Source organism: Sturnira hondurensis, unplaced genomic scaffold (genome assembly GCF_014824575.4).
Source record: "Sturnira hondurensis isolate 20B ecotype Veracruz unplaced genomic scaffold, ASM1482457v3 Scaffold0015056, whole genome shotgun sequence".
Classification (NCBI taxonomy): domain Eukaryota; kingdom Metazoa; phylum Chordata; class Mammalia; order Chiroptera; family Phyllostomidae; genus Sturnira; species Sturnira hondurensis.
In genome coordinates, this window is record NW_028087687.1 from 2,710,687 (window position 1) to 2,733,637 (window position 22,951).

Consider the following 22,951-nt stretch of genomic DNA (forward strand, 5'->3'; position numbering starts at 1 on the left):
CCTCCACGGGGTCGCTGGTGCGTTGAGGTCAGTTGGTTGAGGGGGCGCAGTTGGCAAGCCAACCTCTCTCAGGGCCAGAGGGCCAGGTGTTTTCTCTGGGAGATCTCCCGTACCCACAGGTCCAGGACGGCCAAGACAGAGGGCGAGGGCCTGATTGCCCTGGGGTTCGGGCCACCGGCTGGCAGGGCTGTGTTTTCCAGAGACTGCTTGGAAGCCCATGCTGCTAAGGTAGCTACTTTGCACAGAATTTAAATCATGGACTGCCCTTGCTCTTTTCAGGCCATTTACGCCAGCGTTCTGCCCGGAGAGTTGATGAGGGGCTCCCTGGGCCAGTTTCCCTCCTTCCCCAGCTGGCTGGGTAAGCACTCGTCCACAGGCAAGCACGACCGCCTCGCTCAGGACCTTGCGTTGCACATGAGCCTCCGGTAGGTGGTGTGGTTCCGTTCCTGGTGTTTCGTTGGGGTAGTGGGTTTAGCCTTCGTCCGGGAAGGAGGGCGTTAGCTGAACAGTTCGTGTTTTAGTTTGATTTTATTGCTAACTAGATAGATGATCCTGATAAATTCTTTTTATCTTGTGAGACTGCGTTTTATTAATCCAAAGTCACTATAACCCTTATATTTATCACTTAACAGGATACTTTGGATGAGTAAAGCTGGTGATAGATGTGTCATACCTCTGGGATAAATTTAAAACTGTGTATCTGAGATGGTGATATTATTTATGGTTATTGTGACCGTGCCTGTTACTAGTGGGCATATAAAACATCTTTGCTTCAGAATAATTGAATTGGAAAAGGAACTGTGTAAATAAGCGAATTGGTTTTTACCTGTCCCAGCAGTAAACTGCCCCTGTTGTGTGGGAGAGGGCACCCAGTTTGGTTTGTAATGGGAAGTGGAGCCTCAGGTGATTGAAAACCAATGTGCTTGGAGAAGTTTAAGGATGTTCAAAATTCTGGTGACTTGGTACGCTTTTGTTAAAGTTTAGAAACTTAGAAAATGTGCCTCCATACAAATAGTAAGTCAGCTTCAGGGGGGTTATTTTATTTATTTTTTTTTAAATATTTTATTTATTTATTTTTAGAGGGGAAGGGAAGGGGAGAGGGAGAGAAATACCAATGTATGGTTGCCTCTCGTGAGTCCCCTGATTGGAACTGGCCTGCAACCCAGCCATGTGCCCTGACTGGGAATTGAACCGCGATCATGTGGTTCGCAGGCCCAAGCTCAATCCACTGAGCTACACCAGCCAGGGCTCAGGGGGTTTATTTTTGACCATGAAACACTGCTGGAGCAATCTTGTTTTCCTCCTGTTCTCACCGGTCAGGTTGCAGGCCTGCCTGTCAGCTTTCTTCCTGCTCCCTGCTCACTGCTTTTAAGGGTCCTTCCTCACCCTGGCTCAGGGGTCTCCCTTTTGCTGCTCTTGCTGTGCTCATGTAGGTTTTGAGCGCTGGACTTGCATGTTGTTCGTGGCCGTCCTGTCTATGTCTGCCCCCTTCTCCCATTGGACTGAACCTTTCGGGTGGTAGGGACCGAGGCTCACTCACCCAGCACATAGCATTTCTGAACAAACGTTTCTTAGTGAATTTTCTTAGGGAACAAATGTTTCTTAGGGAATTTTCCGCTATTTTATGTCTTTAAGTGACAGCATGTAAAGAGAAAGAAAAATAGCCGTTTTGATAACATTCTAGGTGCAGCCGGTCACAGGCTGTTTCCCTACGTCTCTCCCTGGCCAGTGTGTGGGTCCTGCCACCTTGTGACTCTGCAGGAACTTTCTCTGCGGGATTTTTTTTTTTAAGATGTGGGGAATCCCTGCTCTAAAACTAAACATTGAGGAGGAACAGCATTAGGAACTGTGAGGGAAGCACTTTTCTGTAGAATTCTGTATGCTGTGGTCGAGAGATGGAGAGGTGTTGTGGAGCCCCATGAGCAGGTGGCAGGGCACTTTGGGCAGGAAATCTCGTTGCCTTTCACCGATGCTTTCAGTATCTGGGGCTGGGAGAGAGAGCTCTTGGGCCACAAGAAGTAGGAGCAGAGACACTGTTGTTGCCTGGGCCTTAGGAGGAGGGTGGAAGCAGAACCTGCACTTGTGTGTCGCATTCTCTGCTCCAGGTAAATGGAAAAGCCCCCTTGAGCACACTGGAGTTTGCACGTCACCCCGTGGGGTGGCACTAAGCTTTCTCTCCACCAGCTGTTGAATAGTAGGCATTCCATTATTAAACGCATTTGTTAAAAAGCATTATTAAAAGTGATTGAATGCCATGTGATTAACTGTTGATAACACACAGTGTGACTTGAATTGGTAGTAGTTTGCCATTGACTACAGGTGTGTCTCTTTTGCTTCGGTTTAAGAACTTACTCCAGCAAAAGAACTGTAAATATGGATTATCTGTCACATATAAGGGATGCACTTGTACGGCCCTTGACCTCACACGGGGTAGAAGGAATACAGGATGTTGTTGCCCTTATGGATGCATATTATTTGATGAAAGAAGACTTTGAGAATATCATGGAAATTAGCAGCTGGGGAGGCAAGCCTAGTCCCTTCTCCAAGCTGGATTCCAAGGTAACTTGTGTAACCCACTGGTTTTCCCTCACTGTGTGATTACCGGGTTTGCACTGGGAGTGTTGCAGAGACGTTCACATGCTTTAAAAAGGGTTAGTTTTTTTCCTTCAGACTTCTTTATTTCTTACAGTCTGTGCTTTCCAAATGCTGTTTGAGTACAGTATTAAGACAAGACTTCAGGATTTGACTACAATGTGTATATTTATCTTTGCTTTATGCTGAGTGGAAAAGCAAGATGTGAAAAGCTTAGGAACAAACATAAAAGTATCCCTTATAAATAAGGGTGAGATGAGCTGGGTGAGGTAACATGAGGTGGTGGTAATGCATTAGGAGAAGAAAGAAGTATTTACTGGCTGAGCATTTTCACACATAGTCTGCCTAATCTGTGGGCTCAGTGTGCCAGCTGGACCGCTTGTAACGGGATAGTGTGGCCTCTACTATCTCTATGTAATGAGCATGAACAATTGAAAGTGAAATAACGTGAGTATTTGATGATCTAAGGACTCACACTTGTGCCTGTTTACCTGGGGCTACTTCAGAAGGGCTTGCCCTCTCCAGTGTTTTGACCTGATGCAAAGGTTCTGTGTGATTTCTCACAAGAGACGTCTGAGCTCACCCTGCAGTTATTAGAAGCTCAGTGTTAAAGCTTTTCAGGGTACTTAGTGTGTTGAAGTAACCACCATCAGTACAGTTGTTTTGTGGTAATTGTAGGCTTTAACTTGTGCCTTACTGTGTGCTTTTTAAAAAAATTTATTATTGACTTTGCCTGTGACTTAGAACTGCAGAACATTGACTAGGTAAAAATGATGACTTAAAGTGACTTTTTCTCATCTGCCTTTAAGTTTCCAAATACTGATTTTTATTGTTTTGAGTCATGGACTCTATTAAGCATATCATTAAAAATATGGAACTTCTCCATAGAAAAATGCTTTTATACATAGGAGTACACACACACACTTACATGTAATGCATAAATATTTTACAAATAATTTCAAGAGGCTTCCAGGGTCTTTCAAAGCCTTTAAGGCTACAGAGTTCAAAAGGATTCTTTGGCACTCAGATCTTTTTAAAAACTCGCTCCATTTCTTTTCTTTAGGTGAAAGCAGCCTTTACAAGAGCTTACAATAAGGAAGCCCACCTGACTCCGTACTCACTTCAGGCAGTGAAGGCATCCAGACACAGCGCAGGCCCGGCACTGGATTCCGAATACAATGAAGAGTTACATGAAGACGACTCTCAGTCTGATGAGAAAGATCAAGACTCGACGGAGACCGATGCTATGATCAAGGTAGTATTTTAAGCTGCAGAGAGGAAAACCTGTGATACTCCCTCAAAATAGTTTATCTTTTCTTGTGTATAATTTGCCTTCAGAAATTATTCAGAGTCTGTTTAGTAAGTAAAGCTGTGAGGATACTTTCAAGTATTTTTGTTTATCACAGTTGAGGGTGAAGAAGATACAGATTTCATTTTTATAAACCATTAGCTTCATATACTAGTGGAAGAGCCAAATAGCAAGAAATCGAATTGATGGGCATGCACTGTTAGAAAAGTATGATTTTTATTTATTTGATCATTGGTTTGTGCTTTGCCCACAGACACACATTTTCACAGCACAACCAGGAAAAGTGTTTTCAGTGGAACCACTGCTCCCTTCTGTCGTGTCTTGCTGCAGCCACTGAACTGCCCATAGAAGTTTTCTGGAGCAAAACACCCTTGTCTTTTGCTGGGACAGGTTCAAATCACTTTCAGTATCAGCCTGCTGTTTGCCTTTGGCTGAGGCAGAGGAGTGCAGTTTGTATTCTCTCTTGTGAGCGTGTCATTCTTGCCCCTCATTTTTTTTAAATTGATTTTTTTTTGAGAGAGAGAGAGAGAAGACGACAGAGGGAGCGTGAGACATAATTTGATGTTCCAATCGTTTATGCATTCTTTGGTTGATTCTGCTGTGTGCCCTCACCAGGGATCGAACCTACAACCTTGGCTTGTCAGGATGACGCTGTAGCCAACTGAGCCCCCCTGCCAGGGCCTTGCCCCTCACGTTTGTTTTGTATATGCAGGACTGGTGCCTTCAGCACAGGAGCTCTCCCTGTTTAGCCTCCTGTGCACATGAGAGGTTGTTTCTCCCTCTCCTCACACTGAGTGTTTAGACCCTTGAATCTGAAACAGAAAGAAAAGTCTTTGACCCTGCTTGTAAATTGTCTTGTTCATCTTTCCTAAATATGCCTTTGTTTGAAATCCAGGAAACTGCATACATAAGGAACGTATCTTCATTCTAGATTCTGAATAGCTTTTTAGTTTTTACTGCTAACTTTTCAAGGCTGCAAGTAGCCCAGTTGTTTCTTGAAAGTATGTAGATGAACCTTTTTCATTTACTCATAAACCCAGCTAGTAACTATTTTGTGCATCTTTTCCTCCCAACAGAAAAAGACAAAATCTTCAAAGCCTTCAAAATCAGAAAAAGATGAGTCCAGAAAACGAAAAGGAAGAAGTTCAAAGAAATGAAACCAGTTTTTACTACTGACAGTCACTTTGTACTCACCCTGTTGACCAGTTAGCTGGTCTAGAGGATGCCTTGTTTTTCCAAAGGAAAGCGAGTGGGGCGACCAAATGGTCCCATTATAAGTAAATGGTGGCACTGCTAGAAAGATGTAACCGGTAGGCGAATGTACACCTCTTATAGAGGTTGGAGGACCGCCCGGGTCCTCCACTGGCCCCTGTCAGCCCAAGCCTAACTCTACTGTGCTGCAACACATCCAAGAACAGTGGCACTAAGGCGACTTTTATAAGCTTAACAGTGTATCCTAACAGCCTTTATAGGTCCAGTGCTGATTTTTTTAAAGCTAGTTACTATTACGTGGTGAAATTTTGTAAATAAATCATAATACAAAACAATCACCACCTAGAACTGGGTATTCTTTGCACATTGCCAAATATCTTGCAAAATATAAATTAGGAATAAAAATGTTTCATATGATACATGTACAAATTCTTAAGATTGTCATTTTGTACAGTAAAATACTATATTCATACATAGCTTTCCTTCTTAATTTTCAAATGATTGAACAAAAAGAGTTAATTTTACTACTAACCAGCAGTGGGAGATGTAACTGAGGCAGTCAGAGTTAGAACTCTTGATTTCCAGCCTCATCATGGCTGTGAGTGCTGATCCCGTCCCTGCTGTGGAGAGAATTTCACGGCCGAGCCTCTTTGCTGTCGCTGGAGGGTGTGGGTGGCTGCGAAAGCATTGCTGGTCATTCTTGTCTTTGCAGGGTCTCGGCCCATCAGGCTCAAGCCGGTGGGGCCTGCACTAGGTTAGACACCTAGTCTTACTCTGGCTGTGGCAAGAGGAACACTGGCTTTTGTTTACTTTGCCCTGGGAAGTCTGGTTCTGTCCCGTGGCAGGTTCCACAGACCCTGTTGGAACTTTTGATTTTAACTGTACCTGTGGAGTGGCCTTAAGGCTGTGGGACTAGTGTGGAATTCAGGTGTCTAGCTGTTTTTTAATCTTGTTGGTAAATGCTCAGAGGAATGTGCTAAAATGAATTTAAAATCAGGATAATCGTTCCTGCCTGAGGAACTGAGAGTCTTATTTGGAAGGTCATGGATTTAGAGTGTCTTTATCATGTGAAAAATGTCTTTCACGTAGATTTCGTTCATCATGGGAACAGAATGTTGCCTTCAGCCTTTGGCCTCCAAGCCACTCCCCCTCCGAGTTAAAGCCTGGCTTCCACCCCAGGGCATGAAGATGGCCCTTGCTGACGGCTGCCTCCCCACCCAGTGGGATGAGCCTGGGTTTCGTGCACACTTTCTCCTGTTGCCACTGTTTTCAGATATACTTGGCCGTGGGACCCCCAGGAAAGGGGCTGTTAACATCCTTGCAGTCAGAACAAGGAAGTGTCCTTCACGTGTTATGTTTTTACTTATAAATGCTCTACACATGATTGGTGTGATTTGTGTATAAGATAAATAACTTTTAGAGTTAGCGACTGTAAATATGTTCTTTAAAACACGACGGAATGGGTCTGAGTCCTCTTTGAAGCCCTGTGACCGTGAGGGGTGTGACTGAGTGCTGGGTAGCAGTTGGCGGGTCCAAGGCCGTTTGGGTGTGAGTCTGAGGGGTCTGTATTGGGATTACCTATCTGTTGGAGCAACCAGTAAATCCTCATTGGAGCTACTAGATGCCATCCATCGTCTTTGCGGCATAAAACTGCACACTGGCTTTTTTGGAGATGCATTGAATGTTGGCCATTCTGTAATCTATAACAAAATACTGTATCCTTCATCTTGCGAAATTTTAGTGGTTCGTGAACAAGGAGTGCATTGTTCTGTGTACTTCCCCTCACAGATCCCAAGTGCCTGTGACTCTTATTCCTATACGCGTGTGACACCCCTGTAGTGACCGTGGAAAACAAGGAAAACTAAGGGTGGGTCTGTTGATAGTGACTCGTATTGTGCCACTTAGGAAGGCCAAGGCTGCTGGCCAATTCTCTAGCCTTAGGGAGGGAAGACGAGAACAGGCTGCAGGCATCATGCATGTGGGTACCTGGACTCTCCCCTAGGCTTGTTGGTACCTCTGCAGTGCTCAGGATGCTGGTGGCCATATCGCAGACTCATATCATCTGAAACATTCAGAGTTAGGCTACATTGCTCATTTCCGTTAGCTGCTTAGACTTTGGTCACATTGGTCTTGGACGGCAAGGACGAGTGCAGGAAATGCATGTTGGTCTGAGATGCATGTGTCACGGGGAAGTGCACGCTCTAACTTCCCAGGGCGGACTCGGAGTGAGGCATGTGACACGGGGAGTAAGGTGCTGTCTCGGGGGGTCAGATGATTTCATCGGCAACAGGATTCCATAGTGTGCAGTGCGGCAATGCCGGACTAGATAGTGACTAAAAGCTGATAGTGGCATTCTCTCAGATATTTTAGTGATTTTTGATGTTTTAATTTAAGGACCGATTCCCCTGAATAGCCTTGATTTGTGTAAACTTCTAATTTCAAGCTTGTTAAGTGCCTAAACTGCACTAAGTGCTTCAGTTGCCTTCCTGTCTGTCTTCAAATCCATAAAAACATTACAAATATCTAGTTAACAATTTTATTTAAAGGCCATATTTCAAAATATAAAAGTTATCAAAAACTGAATATTTACAGTTATGTCATAGGATGCTATTAACAGTGCAGAGCATATAATATGAAAAGGAAATATACAAAGTGTAGTAAACAGCAATGTTACATGTTACCATTTTGTCACTCTATGGAAGGGGAAAGTGGCAACCTGGACAGGTCACCTTTGTTTTTTCCCTCTGTGTCCAGAAAGGACCATCACTGGATCCACCAGGGCACAAGCACAGCCACCTGTGGTAGATGCTGTCTCAGGACATGTCTAGAAAGAAGCAGATAAACCCACGTGCTTTTAGAAGTCTTTCAGATACAACTGGCATTTAGTAATAAAGCCTAGCACACTACAGAGATTTTTTTGCTCGTTCATGGAACGTGGAGCTGGATCATCGGTGCGTTCAAGTTACAAATGTTCAGTCTGTGGTCAGCACTGCGTTTCAGTCTCGGCCTTGCGACCGATGAAAACTGTGGTCAGGCTGTTGAATCTGTTATAAAAGTGAGGCTGACAGTAACTACCTTACTGGGAATAGTGAGAAAATACAAGGTAAGTGCCTAGTAATCTAGAGAAAAAACTTGAACGAAATGATTTTTGAGGATTCCTTGTCTAAAAGGAGCCAATGAGCAATAACTTCAACCAATACTCATTGTATAATAAAATACTTGTAGTGATTCTTGCAGAAAGTCGTGCCTAGTCATGCACTGAGGCATGTCCAAAGTAGCTGTGATACCATGGTCTAAAGCTCTGATTTCATGCAAGTGTAGACTTGAGAGAGTCTACGTAGATTAAGTGGCAGAGTTGCAGATTAATCCTCCCACAGGTAATATTTTGTACTCAGTTTATAACTAGAGCAACCAAAAGTATGTAGACTATTAGAAAAGTGACAACCCTTGAAAGAAAAGAACTCTACTAGGTAAGGCCTTTGTATGGCTTTTCAACTGAGGGCAAGTCCATCGCATGGAACAGCTAAACTCTGAACATTGAAGTCAGTCTTATTAGCTTGCAGAGTCACAGGAGTTTGAGGCTGCCAGAAACACTGAGAGGGGAAGGAGAGTGTCCTGGGAAGGGGACTGCTCCAAAATCTGCAAAACCTCATGCAAATCCTTGAACTTTACAGGCCTGGAAGAGACACTTTCATGCCAGACTTGAAGAAGCACAGTTCCGTGTTGTAGGGAGGACCATGTAACGAAAGCTGAGGGTTTCCTCTAGGAGCTTGGGGCCTCAGGCCTCTGACCAGAAAGAATAAACTTCCGCCAACAAACAGGCTGGATGAAGACTGAGCCTCAGGTGAGATTGCTGCTCCAACCAACTGCAGCCCGTGAGCCCTCACCTGAATAGAAGACCCAGCTAAATTAAACCATGCTTGTGAAGGTAGATTGTGGGTCCAGATGGCAACATAGAAGGCTCCTGAACTTTCTCACAGAGACATAGCGAATCTTCAGCTACATGTAGGACAATTCCCTCTGAAAGAAATGCAGGATCTAGCAAGTGACACCTATACACAAGGTGAATGAGGAAAACACCCACACTGCAATGGGCAGGAGAGGCTAAGAAAGTCTTGCCAAAGACCCCACCCCTGGCAAACGTCCCCACAACTCACAGCTTCTCCCTGAGGACTTGGGTCCCACAGCTGGTATGTTGAGTTTTAAGACTTCCACCTAAGAGAGGGGCTCCTAAAACATCTAGCTTTGAAAGCCAGTAGGTCTTAAATCCATGAGAACCAGTTAAATGGGATTGCATGAACCCACCGAGGCTAAAACCCCAGGGCCCAGCACAGATGCAGCAGACTGAAATCCACTGTCTTTCTGTGAAAGAGGCCTATTGGCTTAGCTTAAAATATAAGGCCTAAGAAGCAGGCTTGTCATTTAACATACATCCAGGGGCCAATACTCCCCAGAGATTGGGGGCTGGCAGGTACCATCTACATAATCTCTCCCTGCTGTGACCACAGTCTGGTATCTCCCAGAAAGGAGCTTGTTTACAAATTGGATGCTCTATTTTTTTGCTGCTGCTTTCCCTTTAAAATTGCAGGGTTTACTTTCACAGGTGCCCCTGGACTGTAACAAACAGAGAACATGTTCTTGCCATCCCCCTTTGGGCTCAACACAGGCAGGGTCAGAAATGTTTATCTTAGTTGCTGTGGCCTGAGGGCCCAGCTTTGAATCAACCTGTATGTAGGTCCTGACAGATGTTGGCATACCCTCAATGACTGGGAGCCACAGGAACAAAGAAGGCTACTTATACGATCACAAAGGTTTGAGACAACCAAGAGCTAAGGCAGGCCTGGACAAGGTTCACTCCCTACATGAGAACACTCCATGACTGGCAGAGGTGGCTGTTTTATCTAAGGTATAGACACCAACACAGAATCAAGGAAAATGAAAACAAATATGTTTCAAATGAAAGAACAAGCTAAAACCTCAGAAAATAGCTTAAAATGGAGATAAGTGATTTAACTGATAAAAAAATCAAATTACTTGTCATAAAGATGCTCACCAAGTCAGAAGAACAATGCATGAACGAAGTGAGAATTTCAACAAAGAAAAGATGAAAGTAGCAAACAAATTAGACTTCAGAATACCATAACTGCACTGAAAAACACAACAGAGAGGTTCTGTAGCAGAGACTAGGTGAAGCAGAAGAAAGCACCAGCACACTAAGGGCAGTGGGACTCATCCAGTCAGAACAGCAAAAGAAAAAAACACCGGCCAAGATGGAGGTGTAGGTGGAAACACTGTGCCTCCTTGCACAACCAAGTTTAAAGACGACAAAGTTTTAGTAACACAAATGCAGCCAAAAACCAAAATTGAACCGTATGGAAGTCAGACAACAATGAACCATTCAGCCAGACCAGTAAGATGGCAGAGTCAGTGGCTGGTGGAGCGGAGTTGGGCAGGAAAGATCAGCTGGACTGACCCAGGGGTGCAGGCAGCAGCTGGCAGATCCCAGGTGTGGGGTGGCAACGGGTGGACCCAGTGAGGGCACAAGGTGGCTGGTTGACCATGGTCACACATTTGTGTGCAGATAAACCAAGCTAAGGAGTGAGCGGTGAGACAGACTGATCAGGCTAGGGCCCCAGGGACAGGAATTAGAGCCTGAAAGCACCAATTGGAAAGACTGACTTTCAGGGTTGAGGAGCTGGGAGAGGCTCCCAGGGTCACAGAAAGTTTGTTGGAGAGACCCACAGGGTCCTGGAGGGTGCACAAGCCCACACACCCAGGAGCCAAAAGCAGAGGGGACAAATCCGAGAAAGAGAACAAAAGCCATTGCCCCTCTCTGACCCCGCCTCCACATAGAGCATCACAGCCCAGCAACTGGGTTGCCCCACCCTGGTGAACACCTAGGGCTCTGGTCCTCACATGTAACAGGTGTGAACAGACCAAAACATTATGGCGCAAGAACAGCTCAAGGTCCCAGAGCCAATAATTCTAAGCAACCGAGAGATAACTAACCTATCAGATGCACAGTTCAAAACACTGGTGATCAGGATGCTCACAAGAACTGGTAGATTTTAGTCACAAATTAAAGGAACAAATGAAGGCTAACCTACTTGAAATGAAGGGAAATGCACAGGAAACCAATAGTGATGGAAAGGAAACTAGGACTCATATCAAGGGAGTGGACCAGAAAGAAGAAAAAAATGACCAAACAGAAAAGGATGAAGAAACAAGAAAATGAGGAGAGGCTTAGGAACCTCCGGGACATCTTTAAATGTTCCAACATCCGGATTATAGGGGTACCAGAAGGAGAAGAGGAAGAGCAAGTGGAAAAGTTATTTGAACAAATAATAAAGGAGAACTTCCCCAGTCTGGCAAAGGAAATAGACTTCCAGGAAATCCAGGAAGCTCAGAGAGTGCCAAAGAAGTTGGACCCAAGAAGGAACACACCAAGGCACATCATAATTACATTAGCCAAGATTAAAATGAAGGAGAGAATCCTAGAAGCAGCAAGAGATAACGGGACAATCACCTACAAAGGAGTGCCCATCAGACTGTCAGCGGATTTCTCCAAAGAGACCTTACAGGCAAGAAGGGGCTGGAAAGAAGTATTCGAAGTCATGAGATCCAAAGACCTACAGCCAAGATTGCTCTATCCAGCAAAACTTTCATTTAGAATGGAAGGACAGATAAAGTGCTTTTCAGGTAAGGTCAAGTTAAAGGAGTTCATCATCACCAAGCCCTTATTATATGAAATGTTAAAGGGACTTATCTAAGAAAGAGAAGATAAAAATATTAACGGTGAAAGGACAGCAAACTCAGAGTTATTAACAACCATACCTAAAACAAAAGCAAACTAAGAGGACAACTAGATCAGGAGCGGAACCATAGAAATGAAGATCACATGGAGGGTTAGCAACAGGGGAGTGGGAGTAGGAGAAGGGGGGAGAAGGTACAGAGAATAAGTAGCGTAGACAGTAGGTAGAAAATAGGGGGCAGGGCAAGAATAGTGGGGGAAATATAGAATCTAAAGAACTTGTGACACGGACATAAATGAAAGGGGGAGAGTGGTGGGGGAGGGGTGTGCAGGGTGGAGGGGAATGAAGGGAAATAGGACAACTGTAATGGCATAATCAATAAAATATATTTTTTTTTAAAAGAAAAAAAATATAGCTTAAGGGACTTTGGGGATAACATCAAGCAAACCAGTATTTGCCTGTCAGGGGTCCCACAGAAGAAGAAAGAGAAAGGGGCAGAAAACTTACTTGAAGAAGTACTGGCTGAAAATACCCCTACTCTGGGGAAGGAACAGACATCCAGATCCAGGAAATCAGTTCCAAACAAAAGGAACTGAAAGAGACCCACATCAAGACAGTATGATTAAGCTGCCGAAAATTAAAGGCAGGAGAGAATCTTAAGAGCAGCAAAAGAAATACAGGGGTGCTACATAAGACTTAGCAGATTTTCAGCAGAAGCTTTGCAGGCCAGAAAAGCAGCATGATATATTCAAAGTGCAGAAAGGAAAAAGGGACAAAGGACACTCCAACTGGCAAAGCTATACTTCACAGCTGAAGGTGGAAAGAGTCTTCCAGATGAGGAAAAGCTAAAGGAGTTCATCATCAGCCTTACAAGAAATGTTAAGAGGATTTCTTGCCCTGCTGGGTGGCTCATTTGGTTGGAGCATCATCCCATACACCAATAGGTTGTGGGCTGGATCCCTACTCAGGGCACATACCTAGATTGTGGGTTCAGTTCCTACTCGGGGCACATGCAGGAGGCAGCTGATCAATGTTTCTGTCCCCCTCTTCCTCTAAAGTCAATAAAATCATATCCTCCAGTGAGGATTAAAAGAAGAAAAAAGCCCCAGCCTGTGTGGCTCAGTTGGTTGGAGCACCATCCAGTACACGAGAGGTTGCAAGTTCAAATTCTGATCAAGGCATATACATAGGTTGTGGTTTCAGTCCACAGTAGGGGCATATGCAAGAGGCCACCGACTGATATTTTTCTCACATCAATGTTTCCCTCTCTCTCTGTTCCCCGCTCTATTACCCTCTCTCTAAAATCAAAAAGCGTGTCCTCTGGTAAGGATTGGGAAAAAAAAAAAGGATTTCTTAAAGCTAAAACTAAAAGGGCGCAAATTAATAACAGGAAAATTTAGGAGAATGTAAATCTCAATGGTAAAAGTAAATACATAAATTCAGAATAACCAAATGTAATGATGATTAGTTAATCACTTATAAATCTTTGAAGGTTAAAAATCAAAAGTAGTAAAAATAACTATAACTACAGTAACTTATTACAAGATATACCACATGATAAAGATGTAAATTGTGAAAACCAAAAAAATGGGTGGAGAGAGTAGAAATGTAGAACTTTAGAAGGCATTTGAACTTCAGTTTTTACTAACTTAGACCTATACAATGTTTCATGTAAGGCTCATGGTATTCACAAAGCAAAACCTATAGTAGATAACATGAAAGATGGAGAAACGAATCCAAGGATACCACTATAGAACATCAAATCACAAAGGGAGAGGAGCAAGAGAAGAAAGGCACAAAGGAATTACCAAACAGCCAGAAAACAACTGGCAAAAGCAGTAAGTTCATACCTATCAATACTTATTTTAAATGGACTAAATTCACTGATCAAAAGACATGGAGTGGCTGAATGGATAATTGGAAATTTACAACTATGATTCAACAGAATGTCACTGAACAAACCAATGGGTCAAAGAAATTAAAATAAAAAAACATAAAAAAATCCCTTCAGACAGATGAATATGGAAATAAAACATACCCAAATTTATGGCAAATGTAGCATAAGCAATTCCAAAGGAAAAATCGTAATAAATGTCTACATTCAGAAACAAGATCTGAAACAACCCAATTTGACACCAGAGGAACTAGAAAAAGAAGAAGCTAAGTCCAAAGTTAGTAGAAGGTAATTATTGGAGCAGAAATAAAGACTAAAAAAGATCAATGGAGCCAAGAGCTGGTTTGGTTTTTTTTTTTTTTGGCTAAACAAAATAGACAAACCTTTAGCCAGACTCACCAAGAAAGAGGACTCAAACTCAGAAGTGAAGTAAGACACATTACAACTGATAACACAAATGCAAGAGATGGTAAGAGGCCTCCGACCAAGATGGAGGTGTAGGTAGACACATTGTGCCTCCTCACACAACCAAAAGGAGGACAACAATTTAAAGTAAAAAAAACAACCAAAACTGCAAGAAACTGAACTGCATGGAAGTCTGACAACCAAGGAGTTAAAGAAGAAACATTCATCCAGACTGGTAGGAGGGGCAGAGTCGTGCAGGAAGGCAAAGAGGACTTGTAGCAAGGAGGCAGCTGGAGGTTGGAGGACTGGGGTGTGCACAGCGGCAGATGGCCCACAAGGCAGCAACTGGTGGACAAGGCGGTCCTACATTTGCATGCAGATAAACTGGGAGGATCAACTGGGGAACGAGACAGACCATGCAATCCAGAGCTCTGGCGGGGGTAGGGGTGGGGTTGGGATGGGAATAAAGCCTCAGACCACTCATTGAAAATGCCTGCGGGGTTGAGGCAGCAGCAGGAGAACTCCCAGCCTCATAGAATTTGTTGTAGAGACCCACTAGGAATCAGCACCAGAGGGCCCATTTTGCTTGTGGGTAGCAGGGGAAGTGACTGAAAGCTGGCAGAGAGTGGAGCAAGCACCACTGTTCCTTCTCATACCCCTTCCCCACAGACAGTGTCACAACACAGCCACCTGGGTTGCCCTGCCCTGGTGAACACCTTAGGCTCCACCCCTCACTACATAGCAGGCATGCTGAGGGAAAAAAAATGGCCCAAATGAAGAGAGATCAAAGCTCAAGATAAAATACAACTAAGCGATGAAGAGATGGCCAGCTTATCAGATGCACAATTCAAAACACTGGTAATCAGGATGCTCACAGAATTGGTTGAATTTGGTGGCAAATTAGATGAAAAAAATAAAGGATATGCTAAATGAAATAAAGGAAAATGTACAGGGAACCGATATTGATGCGAAGAAAACTGGGACTCAAATCAAAGGAGTGGACCAAAAGGAAGAAACATTCAACAAGAAAAGAATAAGGTAACAAGAATTCAAAACAAATGAGGAGAGGCTTAGGAACCTCCAGGACATCTTTAAACGTTCCAACATCCGAATTATAGGGGTACCAGAAGGAGAAGAGAAGGGCAACTGGAAAAGTAATTTGAACAAATTGGGGAGGAAGAACCTCCCCAATCTGGCAAAGGAAATAGACTTCCAGGAAATCCAGGAAGCTCAGAGAGTCCCAAAGAAGTTGGACCCAAGTAGGAACACACCAAGGCACATCATAATTAATTACATTAGCCAAGACCAAAATGAAGGAGAGAATCCTAGAAGCATCAAGGGATAAGGGGACCAGTCACCTACAAAGGAGTGCCCATCAGACTGTCAGCGGATTTCTCCAAAGAGACCTTACAGGCAAGAAGGGGCTGGAAAAAAGTATTCCAAGTCATGAAATCCAAAGACCTACAGCCAAGATTGCTCTATCCAGCAAAGCTTTCATTTAGAATGGAAGGACAGATAAAGCGCTTTTCAGATAAGGTCAAGTTAAAGGAGTTCATCATCACCAAGCCCTTACTATATGAAATGTTAAAGGGCTTTATTTAATAAAAAAAAGATAAAAAATATGAACAGTAAAAAGACAGCAAACTCACAGTTATTAACAACCACACCTAAAACAAAAGCAAATTAAGCAGCTAGAACAGGAACAAAACCATAGAAATGGAGATCACATGGAGGCTTAGCAATAGGGGAGTGAGATGGGGAGAGAGGGGGAAAATGTACAGAGAATAAGAAGCATAAATGGTAGGTAGAAAATAGGGCGGGGGGTAAGAATAGTATAGGAAAAGTAGAAGCCAAAGAACTTGTATGTATGACCCATGGATATGAACTAAAGAGGGGGGGAATGTGGGTGGAAAGGGGGTGTGCAGGGCTGAGGGGAATAAAGGCAGGAAAAATGGGACAACTGTAATAGCTTAATCAATAAAATGTATTTTAAAAAAGATGGTAAGAGACTCCTGTGAAAACTATATGCCAAGAAACTGGACAACCTCGAAGAAATGGACTAATTCCTAGAAACATATCACCTACCAAGACAGAATCATGAAGAAACAGAAGTCTGAAGAGACCAGTTACTAGTAAAGAGAGAATCAGTAATCAAAAACCTCTGACAAACAAAAACCTCTGACAAACAGAAGTCGAGGACTGAATGGCTTCACTGGTGAATTCTACCAAACACTTAGACATAAGTTACGGTCCAGCTGGGATCTGTGGCGCTGCCTGGACAACAGCTGTTGTCACGATGGAGACGGTACAGCCGTCTGACTAATTTCAGCATTAAATCTGACTAATGACACAATTCACAAAAGGAGCCAATGCGAACACAAACTGTGAAGCCGTGTGGACTCGGGCCTCTTGTGCCCTGGGAAGGTGAGCGGATGGCCTGGCCCTTACCTGCACACTTCACTTACTGCTCCACCTCTGTCCGCAGGTACTGGGTACAATCCAGAATTTTTTTCAGTTGAGCAAAGTTTAATCTTTCTGAACACATGGGACATGTGCTTTCAGTGTTTAGCATGCTGTGTGGGGGAGGAAAGGCAGAATAGATTAAATACATACTATTTCTTTTCCTTTGGGTTATTCCAATGGGAAGAACAACTATTCCTGTTGACATCTTTTAGTACGTTCATCATGCAATTTAAGAACTAGGGATACTTAAAGACTTAGGAATATTTAGTCTCCTGCAAGATCCCCTTAAATGATGATGTTTTTAAAGGTCATCAGTTCTCCTAAGAGGACAATTTGAGCCTCTAGGAGGAGCGTGAACAAAGGAGACTTCAGATGAAGAATGGCTGAGTGGAGGCTCGTGTTTGGGTAAGTCTGGCCTGAAGGAAGGATGCACTTACACCTTAAATTCCGAGTACAGAGCAGGGAAGTCGCAGTGTGGACACACTGTCCAGTCATCCTTCAGCATGTGTCGGCCCTGGAAGCAGTACACTTACTTAGAAGTAAAATTTGCCTTTATTTTTAACCCACCCGCCATTAGTCAATTATAATAACTGGGTTACCGTTAAAAGCCAGCCCTCTAAATTACTGATCATTAATCTGGAAGAGATGGCATCAAAAGGACTAAAGCCAGAATGTATTTGTCAGATTCACGTATAAAGAACAGTCTTCAATTTTGAGAAATTATCTAAATTGCAAGGTAAAGCACATTGCAGCAAGTTATACAGTCAGTAAATGGCAGAGAAAGGATTTAAGCCATGTGATCCCCAAATGTGTGGTACATTGCCCCACAGTACATACTCATTTAAACTATTATATGCTGTTAACCATAATATTATATGCTAAAAGTTGCATGAAATTTGAGGGATTGAGATTTTAGAAGTGAAAAAAATGCTGCCACTCATCATGTATTCAAATGGGTTATAAATAGAAATGCAAAGAAAGGAAATTATTATAAAGAAGCTTACTGTTGCAATGCAATATGGGATATTGTTTTTACACCCAGGACAGAGGAGTTCAAATTCCGGGAGAAGAAATTTACAGAATGGACACGGGGTTGTGGTCTCTTCTATCTCGGATGTATCGGGTCTCCTGTGAGGAAGAATCACATGCCACTTAAAAACAACACTTCACCTCCCATGTAATATGGACAGCAGAGAAAAGGTATATTTGGAAAACTGGGAACATGGACCACACCTACGTCTCCCTAGACTCTGGGACTAGAGACTTACACTCGGCCCACACCTCCGCTCCGGGAGGCGGAAGAGCAGTTGGGATTGGTCCGATTGCAGTATTACATGGGCCACTTTGGGGAGCTGGCATTCAGGGCACGTTACATGGCAGAAAACATGGGTGGGCCCTGCTCTCTTCTCTTCCTGTGCATTGGAGTGGTGAGTGTATTCCCGCCTCTGAACCTTCGGTCCAGCAGGGTGTTCTGTGACAGTGGCCACGTTCTAATTCTGTGCTGTCCAATGTGGCCGCCAAGCCGAGAGCCACATGATGCTTCTGAGCTCTTGAGAGAGGGGTGGTGTGAGGAACTACGTTTTACATTTAATCTTAATTCATTTAAATTTAAATAGCGACAGGTAGCTACAAGACACCGTATTAGACCTCAGCAAGAGAGCACTCTTGTGTGGGGAAAGAATACCTAGCGCCTCTTCCAGCTAGGGCCTCGCACAGCACAGTGCTAGGCTGCTGGGTGAATGTTCCCTAGCATCGTCTCCCTACCTCACTCACCTCACCTGGGCAGGTAAGGCGGGTCAGTCTGAAAAAGGGAGCCTTTGTTCCATGTGGGCCTACCCAGCTGAGAGTTCTCTGCCATGAGGGTCAGTCCCAAGCCCAGCTAGCAGTAAGGCGGTCATGCTTCCCTCGGCCGTTAGTGGTGCAGCCGTCTCCCTTGACTAGGGTGACCGACATTCAGCCAAACTGGGGTCCTCTGGTCAATGCATCTAACGGGAACCCCGAATGTCACCACTGCTTTGAACAAGAGGTAGTAGGGAATTACTGTATGACTGCAGTTTTTCCTTGTGTAAACACTAGCGCTACTCTTCCCTAGTGTTCTTTGGAAAACCAGGCTCCTTACTGCTTTGTGAAGCGAGGACACATCTCATGTGCCTTTGGACTTAGACAGGGTTTGGAAATGAGCTCTCTTCTGGCAACGGGCTGTGTAGGTACCAATTTTCTTACACTGAGAAACAGTCACTATCTGTCCGTCTGTGGCCGACACTGCTGCCTCTGTAATGCCGATCTTCCTTGCCAGCCAAATTTTGTTTTGACTCAACGGTTTGCTTTGCAGCTAAAGGTAAGCCCAGTGGTGGAGTGCTGGCCAGTGAGATGGAAATGGATTTCTGGGGGTGTGCCCTTTCTAAAAGGCAAAGACCTTTCCATCTTTTAATTTCCCTCTTCTTCCTGCCTTGCACGGGAATGTGATGTGTGCAGCTGTGGCAGAGCACCAGAACGGTGCAAGCTCGAGGACAAGACGTCTACATGCCAGATGCGAGGCTGGAAGACAGGGATCTGTCCTTAGTGCCATTGGGACCCAGCGACACCAGCCCTGGCATGCAACACTGTGTGTATGAGTCAATGAATCCCGACTTGCTCCAGCCAAGTTGGGTTTTCTGCTGCTGGGAGCTGAATACAATCCTAACTGCCACCCCCACCCAGCCATTTTCTATCGAGCCTGCACACGAGCAGCTGCATTGTGAAAAAGGCGTCTGTGAGCTGTGATTAGACAGGGAAGTTACTCTCACTGCCTACCTGACCATCGCCTCGATCTTCTTTTTGTATTTGGCATCTATTTTGTTGCGATACTCAGGCCTCATCAACATCGCGGCAAAGCTGAAAGCCGAGTTCTTCAGGCCTGCTCTGTGACACTCGATGACCGTGGATGTCAGGATTGGCACAATGTCTGCAACACAAATGGGGCAGTGGAAAGCACAGTGCCTCTACTGGCACTGCTCCGTCCCCGGCAAAGAGCTGGGGTCTGTTTAGCGAGGAGCAGTCAGGCTCACTGCTCACCGACATGCCTTTGCCCTGGCTGTCCCCTGTTCTGCCTTGTACCACCAGGGGTGTGGTTGTGCTGAACGCCTGCTTTCTGGGAGCCTGGGAATTTTGGTGCATGCAAAGCACAGGGTACCTGTGTGACCAGCCCCCAGTACGACCCCCGGGCACTGAGTCACCTTGGACAGGTACTGTCACACAACTCACTCCTGGAGGTCTTATGGGTGCCCTGTGTGACTCCACGTGGGAGGCCCTGGAAGCTCGCACCTGTTCCTCAGACTGCAGCCGTGCGCTTTCCCCGTTTGCCTGTTTCCCTCTTTCCCTTCACTGTGGTCAGTCTTAGCCTTTACCACGACCACAGGCTGAGTGTGGGAGTCCTGGTGAGTTATCCAACCCGTTAACCGCTGCACGAGGCTGCTGTGGGGGTTAATGAGTTCGTACGTGTGGAGCACAGTGGCCGGCAGAGTTGGTGGGGCGGGTCTGCCTGTGCAGAATGCTACACTAACTCGGAAGTGGGGTGATGGCTCTGCTTGGTACTCACGTGATGGGAACTTGCTAATGTTGTTGGCCACCCGGATAAGCAAACGTGCCCCTTTCATATGATCTCCGTTTTTAACATGAATCTGAAACAAACAACACACTGTATACTCTTCTTAGGTACTTCAATTAACCTAATTCATGCTTTCCTCCTCCAAATAAACAACTCCTTGATTGTGATCCTGAACGGGGTCATGATTCTTGCAGACTCACTCGGCTAATGCCCCTGGGACTTCGCCCCTCCCAGCAGTACTGCAGCCCCACGGCCTCACCCATACTCTATAGGCACTTTCCACCAGGAGCTGGACCACGTGCCATGAGTTCAAACTCCTGGCCCATCATTACTGGCCAGCACTCAGGGACTAACAATACCTACTTTTACCAGGTTGTTGTGAGACCTGAAGGCTGTTAGTGAGGCAGGGACAGAGGGTGCATAGTTACAAAAAGTGGGCCCAGTCTGCCGTAAGCAAAAGCAACGATGGCTGGAAGTGCCTGGAATTAGGTAAGTACAGGTGGGGTCTGTGACGCAAGGAGGGGGCACACTTAGGCCCTGATGAGGCTGGAGAATTGCTGGCTGGGCCCTGGGGCCCCTGCAGGCATCGGGTAAGAGGAGGTAACCCACAGGGTGGGGCAGTGGGGAGGGAGAGGACTGGGGAGACTGGGAGTCAGAACTCATGATGCTCAGTCAGAAAGTATGGGATGACTCAGGCATCAGGTCTGAGTGAATGGTGTACAGTTTACTGCGACACGATAACGAACAGTAACGGAACCTAATGGAATGCACCGCAGGGAAGCCCTGGCTGCTGGGCCTCCCTCACCCTCTGCTGCTTTGTGGGCCTCAGGCTGCCCAGCTCAGCCGTCCACACCCAAATGTCCCAGCCTTCCTTCAGCCGGACTCCCTGTCCCAGCTCTGGAGAGGAGGCATCTGCCAAGGCTGTCTCGATTTTCCCTGAAATGTGGTTGACTCCAGTCCTCTAGGCCCAAGATGCCTGTGACATTTCTGTATCAATTTGTTCTTAATAGGATCTGTTAGTTTCCCTTCAATATCACAAGCAGTTAAAAATCCTATAAAACCTTGAAAGTGCTTTGTGCTTACATAGGAGATGAGAGCAGAGGGCGAGGAGGTTGAGGGGGGCTCCTTGGTGGGAAGGGAGAGTGACAGGCCACCTCTTGGGACCAGAGGAAAAGAAAAGGACAAGAGAATGCTCTCCCCACCCCCACCAAGCTAATAGGGGTAGAAAACCCTGGTCCTGGAGGGGCTTATACAGGAATCCCTGTATTTGCTTTTCATCTCCCACCAGCTTGTTTCTGTCTTCCCCTTGACCTCTAACGACCCCCATTTTGTTGGATTGTGTGCCCCAAGGTCATTGGCACCACCACTCCTGTCTGAAGCTGGAAAGACCTCCCCACTTTCTACTTCTTTCTGTCTGACAGAGGGGCCCCCCTACCACTCTGAAGGAAATGTACTCTGGGGGTTGCAAGTTGGAATTCAGAAATTCCCCTTAGAATCTGTTACAGATCTGTGAGGTTTAATACAGTCGCCACCAGCTACATGTGACTACTTAAATTAAAAAAAAAAGTTAGTTTATCAGTTCCACTCACACTAGCTGTATTCTAGGTGCCGCATAGCCAGGCCAGGGGCCACCATATTGCCCAGCAGACACCAAACACATCCACTGTGCAGAAAGTTCTGCCGGATGGCACCTGCACAGATGGGACCCAGGGTCTCAACTGTCTGGTACATGACATGCTGTGCTGGGTACCTTCAGAGTTAAATTAGCTCATGTGGTCTGGCCAGAGAACTGTCATTAATATGGGAAGATGTACTTGGACATATGTGAGAATTTGGAAAAATGGGTAAGTTGGAATGTGTACAATGTGGTGACTATAGTTAATGACACTGCAGAGCACACCTGGAAGTCCCAGATTTGAAAGTGAACTTGGTATGGTGACAGGTGCTAACTGGACCAATGCAGTGGTCACTTCACAGCTGGACAGACATCGGCTCACTATGGTGACACCAGAAACCAGTGTTACATGCTGGCTTTACCTCAATCAAATTTGTTAACAAAAAATTGTTGAACTGTATAAAATCCATGATCTTAGGAAAAACTAGCAAGCTTGGGTTAAACAAAAATGCTTTTAGTAAATCTGTTTTTGAGCAGCTAATACAGACATAGGCTTCAGAATTGAAAACTATATGAAGAAGAGGAGAGACCCCCTCTCCCTCCCGCCCCTCCTGCCCCGGCTGCAGTCGGGAGCCCTGCCTCCTCTGCACCCACCGTGTTTCCTTTAGGAAGCTGCTTTTGCTAGTTTTAAAAGTACGTATATGGTTCCAATTTTATTTGGAATGAATATATATTACTTTTTGCTCTTTTGTTCACAAAAGACAGCCTATTGCATAATGATTCTGTATCTAGTGTTTCTCCCCTAAGAACAGAGAGATTGAGGAAATCACTCCAGTGGACAGATGCCCACAAGAAACCCCTGCAGACACACACACACACCGTATATACGACCGAGGTCACATTCCTGGTCACTCAGAGGGCCTCACCTTGACAAGTATGTAACTGTGCAGAATCATGAGGTTGGTGGCCATCTCCGAGGGAATTTTGATCTTCTGGGACTTCAGTTCTGCGTACATGCTGAAGAGAACGTCGTGTGCATTCCGATAGTTTCCTTGAAAAAGGGAGGTAAAATGACACATTGTAGGGGATGAATTCTGACGACTTTCTATGGGCCCTCATTTTA

At 45.0% G+C, this 22,951-nt stretch overlaps 2 protein-coding genes across 4 annotated transcripts in view; one reads left to right on the forward strand and one right to left on the reverse strand.

Annotated features, from left to right (window-relative positions):
* The window catches only part of RFC1 (replication factor C subunit 1), a 72,482-nt gene extending 63,742 nt beyond the window's left edge, over positions 1-8,740 (forward strand). For all 3 annotated transcript variants that reach the window (XM_037064323.1, XM_037064324.1, XM_037064325.1), the window contains exons 22-25: positions 280-425; positions 2,346-2,559; positions 3,656-3,847; positions 4,978-8,740. In XM_037064323.1, coding sequence (XP_036920218.1) covers positions 280-425; positions 2,346-2,559; positions 3,656-3,847; positions 4,978-5,058 — 633 coding nt within the window. In that variant the 3' untranslated portion in view covers positions 5,059-8,740. The remainder of the gene's footprint in view (positions 1-279; positions 426-2,345; positions 2,560-3,655; positions 3,848-4,977) is intronic.
* Positions 7,636-22,951, reverse strand: part of WDR19 (WD repeat domain 19) — a 73,714-nt gene continuing 58,398 nt past the window's right edge. Inside the window, exons 31-37 of the mRNA XM_037064322.1 lie at positions 22,755-22,879; positions 20,205-20,286; positions 19,421-19,571; positions 17,632-17,755; positions 17,065-17,141; positions 16,613-16,737; positions 7,636-7,937 (exon numbers count right to left, since the gene is read on the reverse strand). Of these exons, the coding sequence (XP_036920217.1) occupies positions 16,626-16,737; positions 17,065-17,141; positions 17,632-17,755; positions 19,421-19,571; positions 20,205-20,286; positions 22,755-22,879 (671 nt within the window). The 3' untranslated portion in view covers positions 7,636-7,937; positions 16,613-16,625. The remainder of the gene's footprint in view (positions 7,938-16,612; positions 16,738-17,064; positions 17,142-17,631; positions 17,756-19,420; positions 19,572-20,204; positions 20,287-22,754; positions 22,880-22,951) is intronic.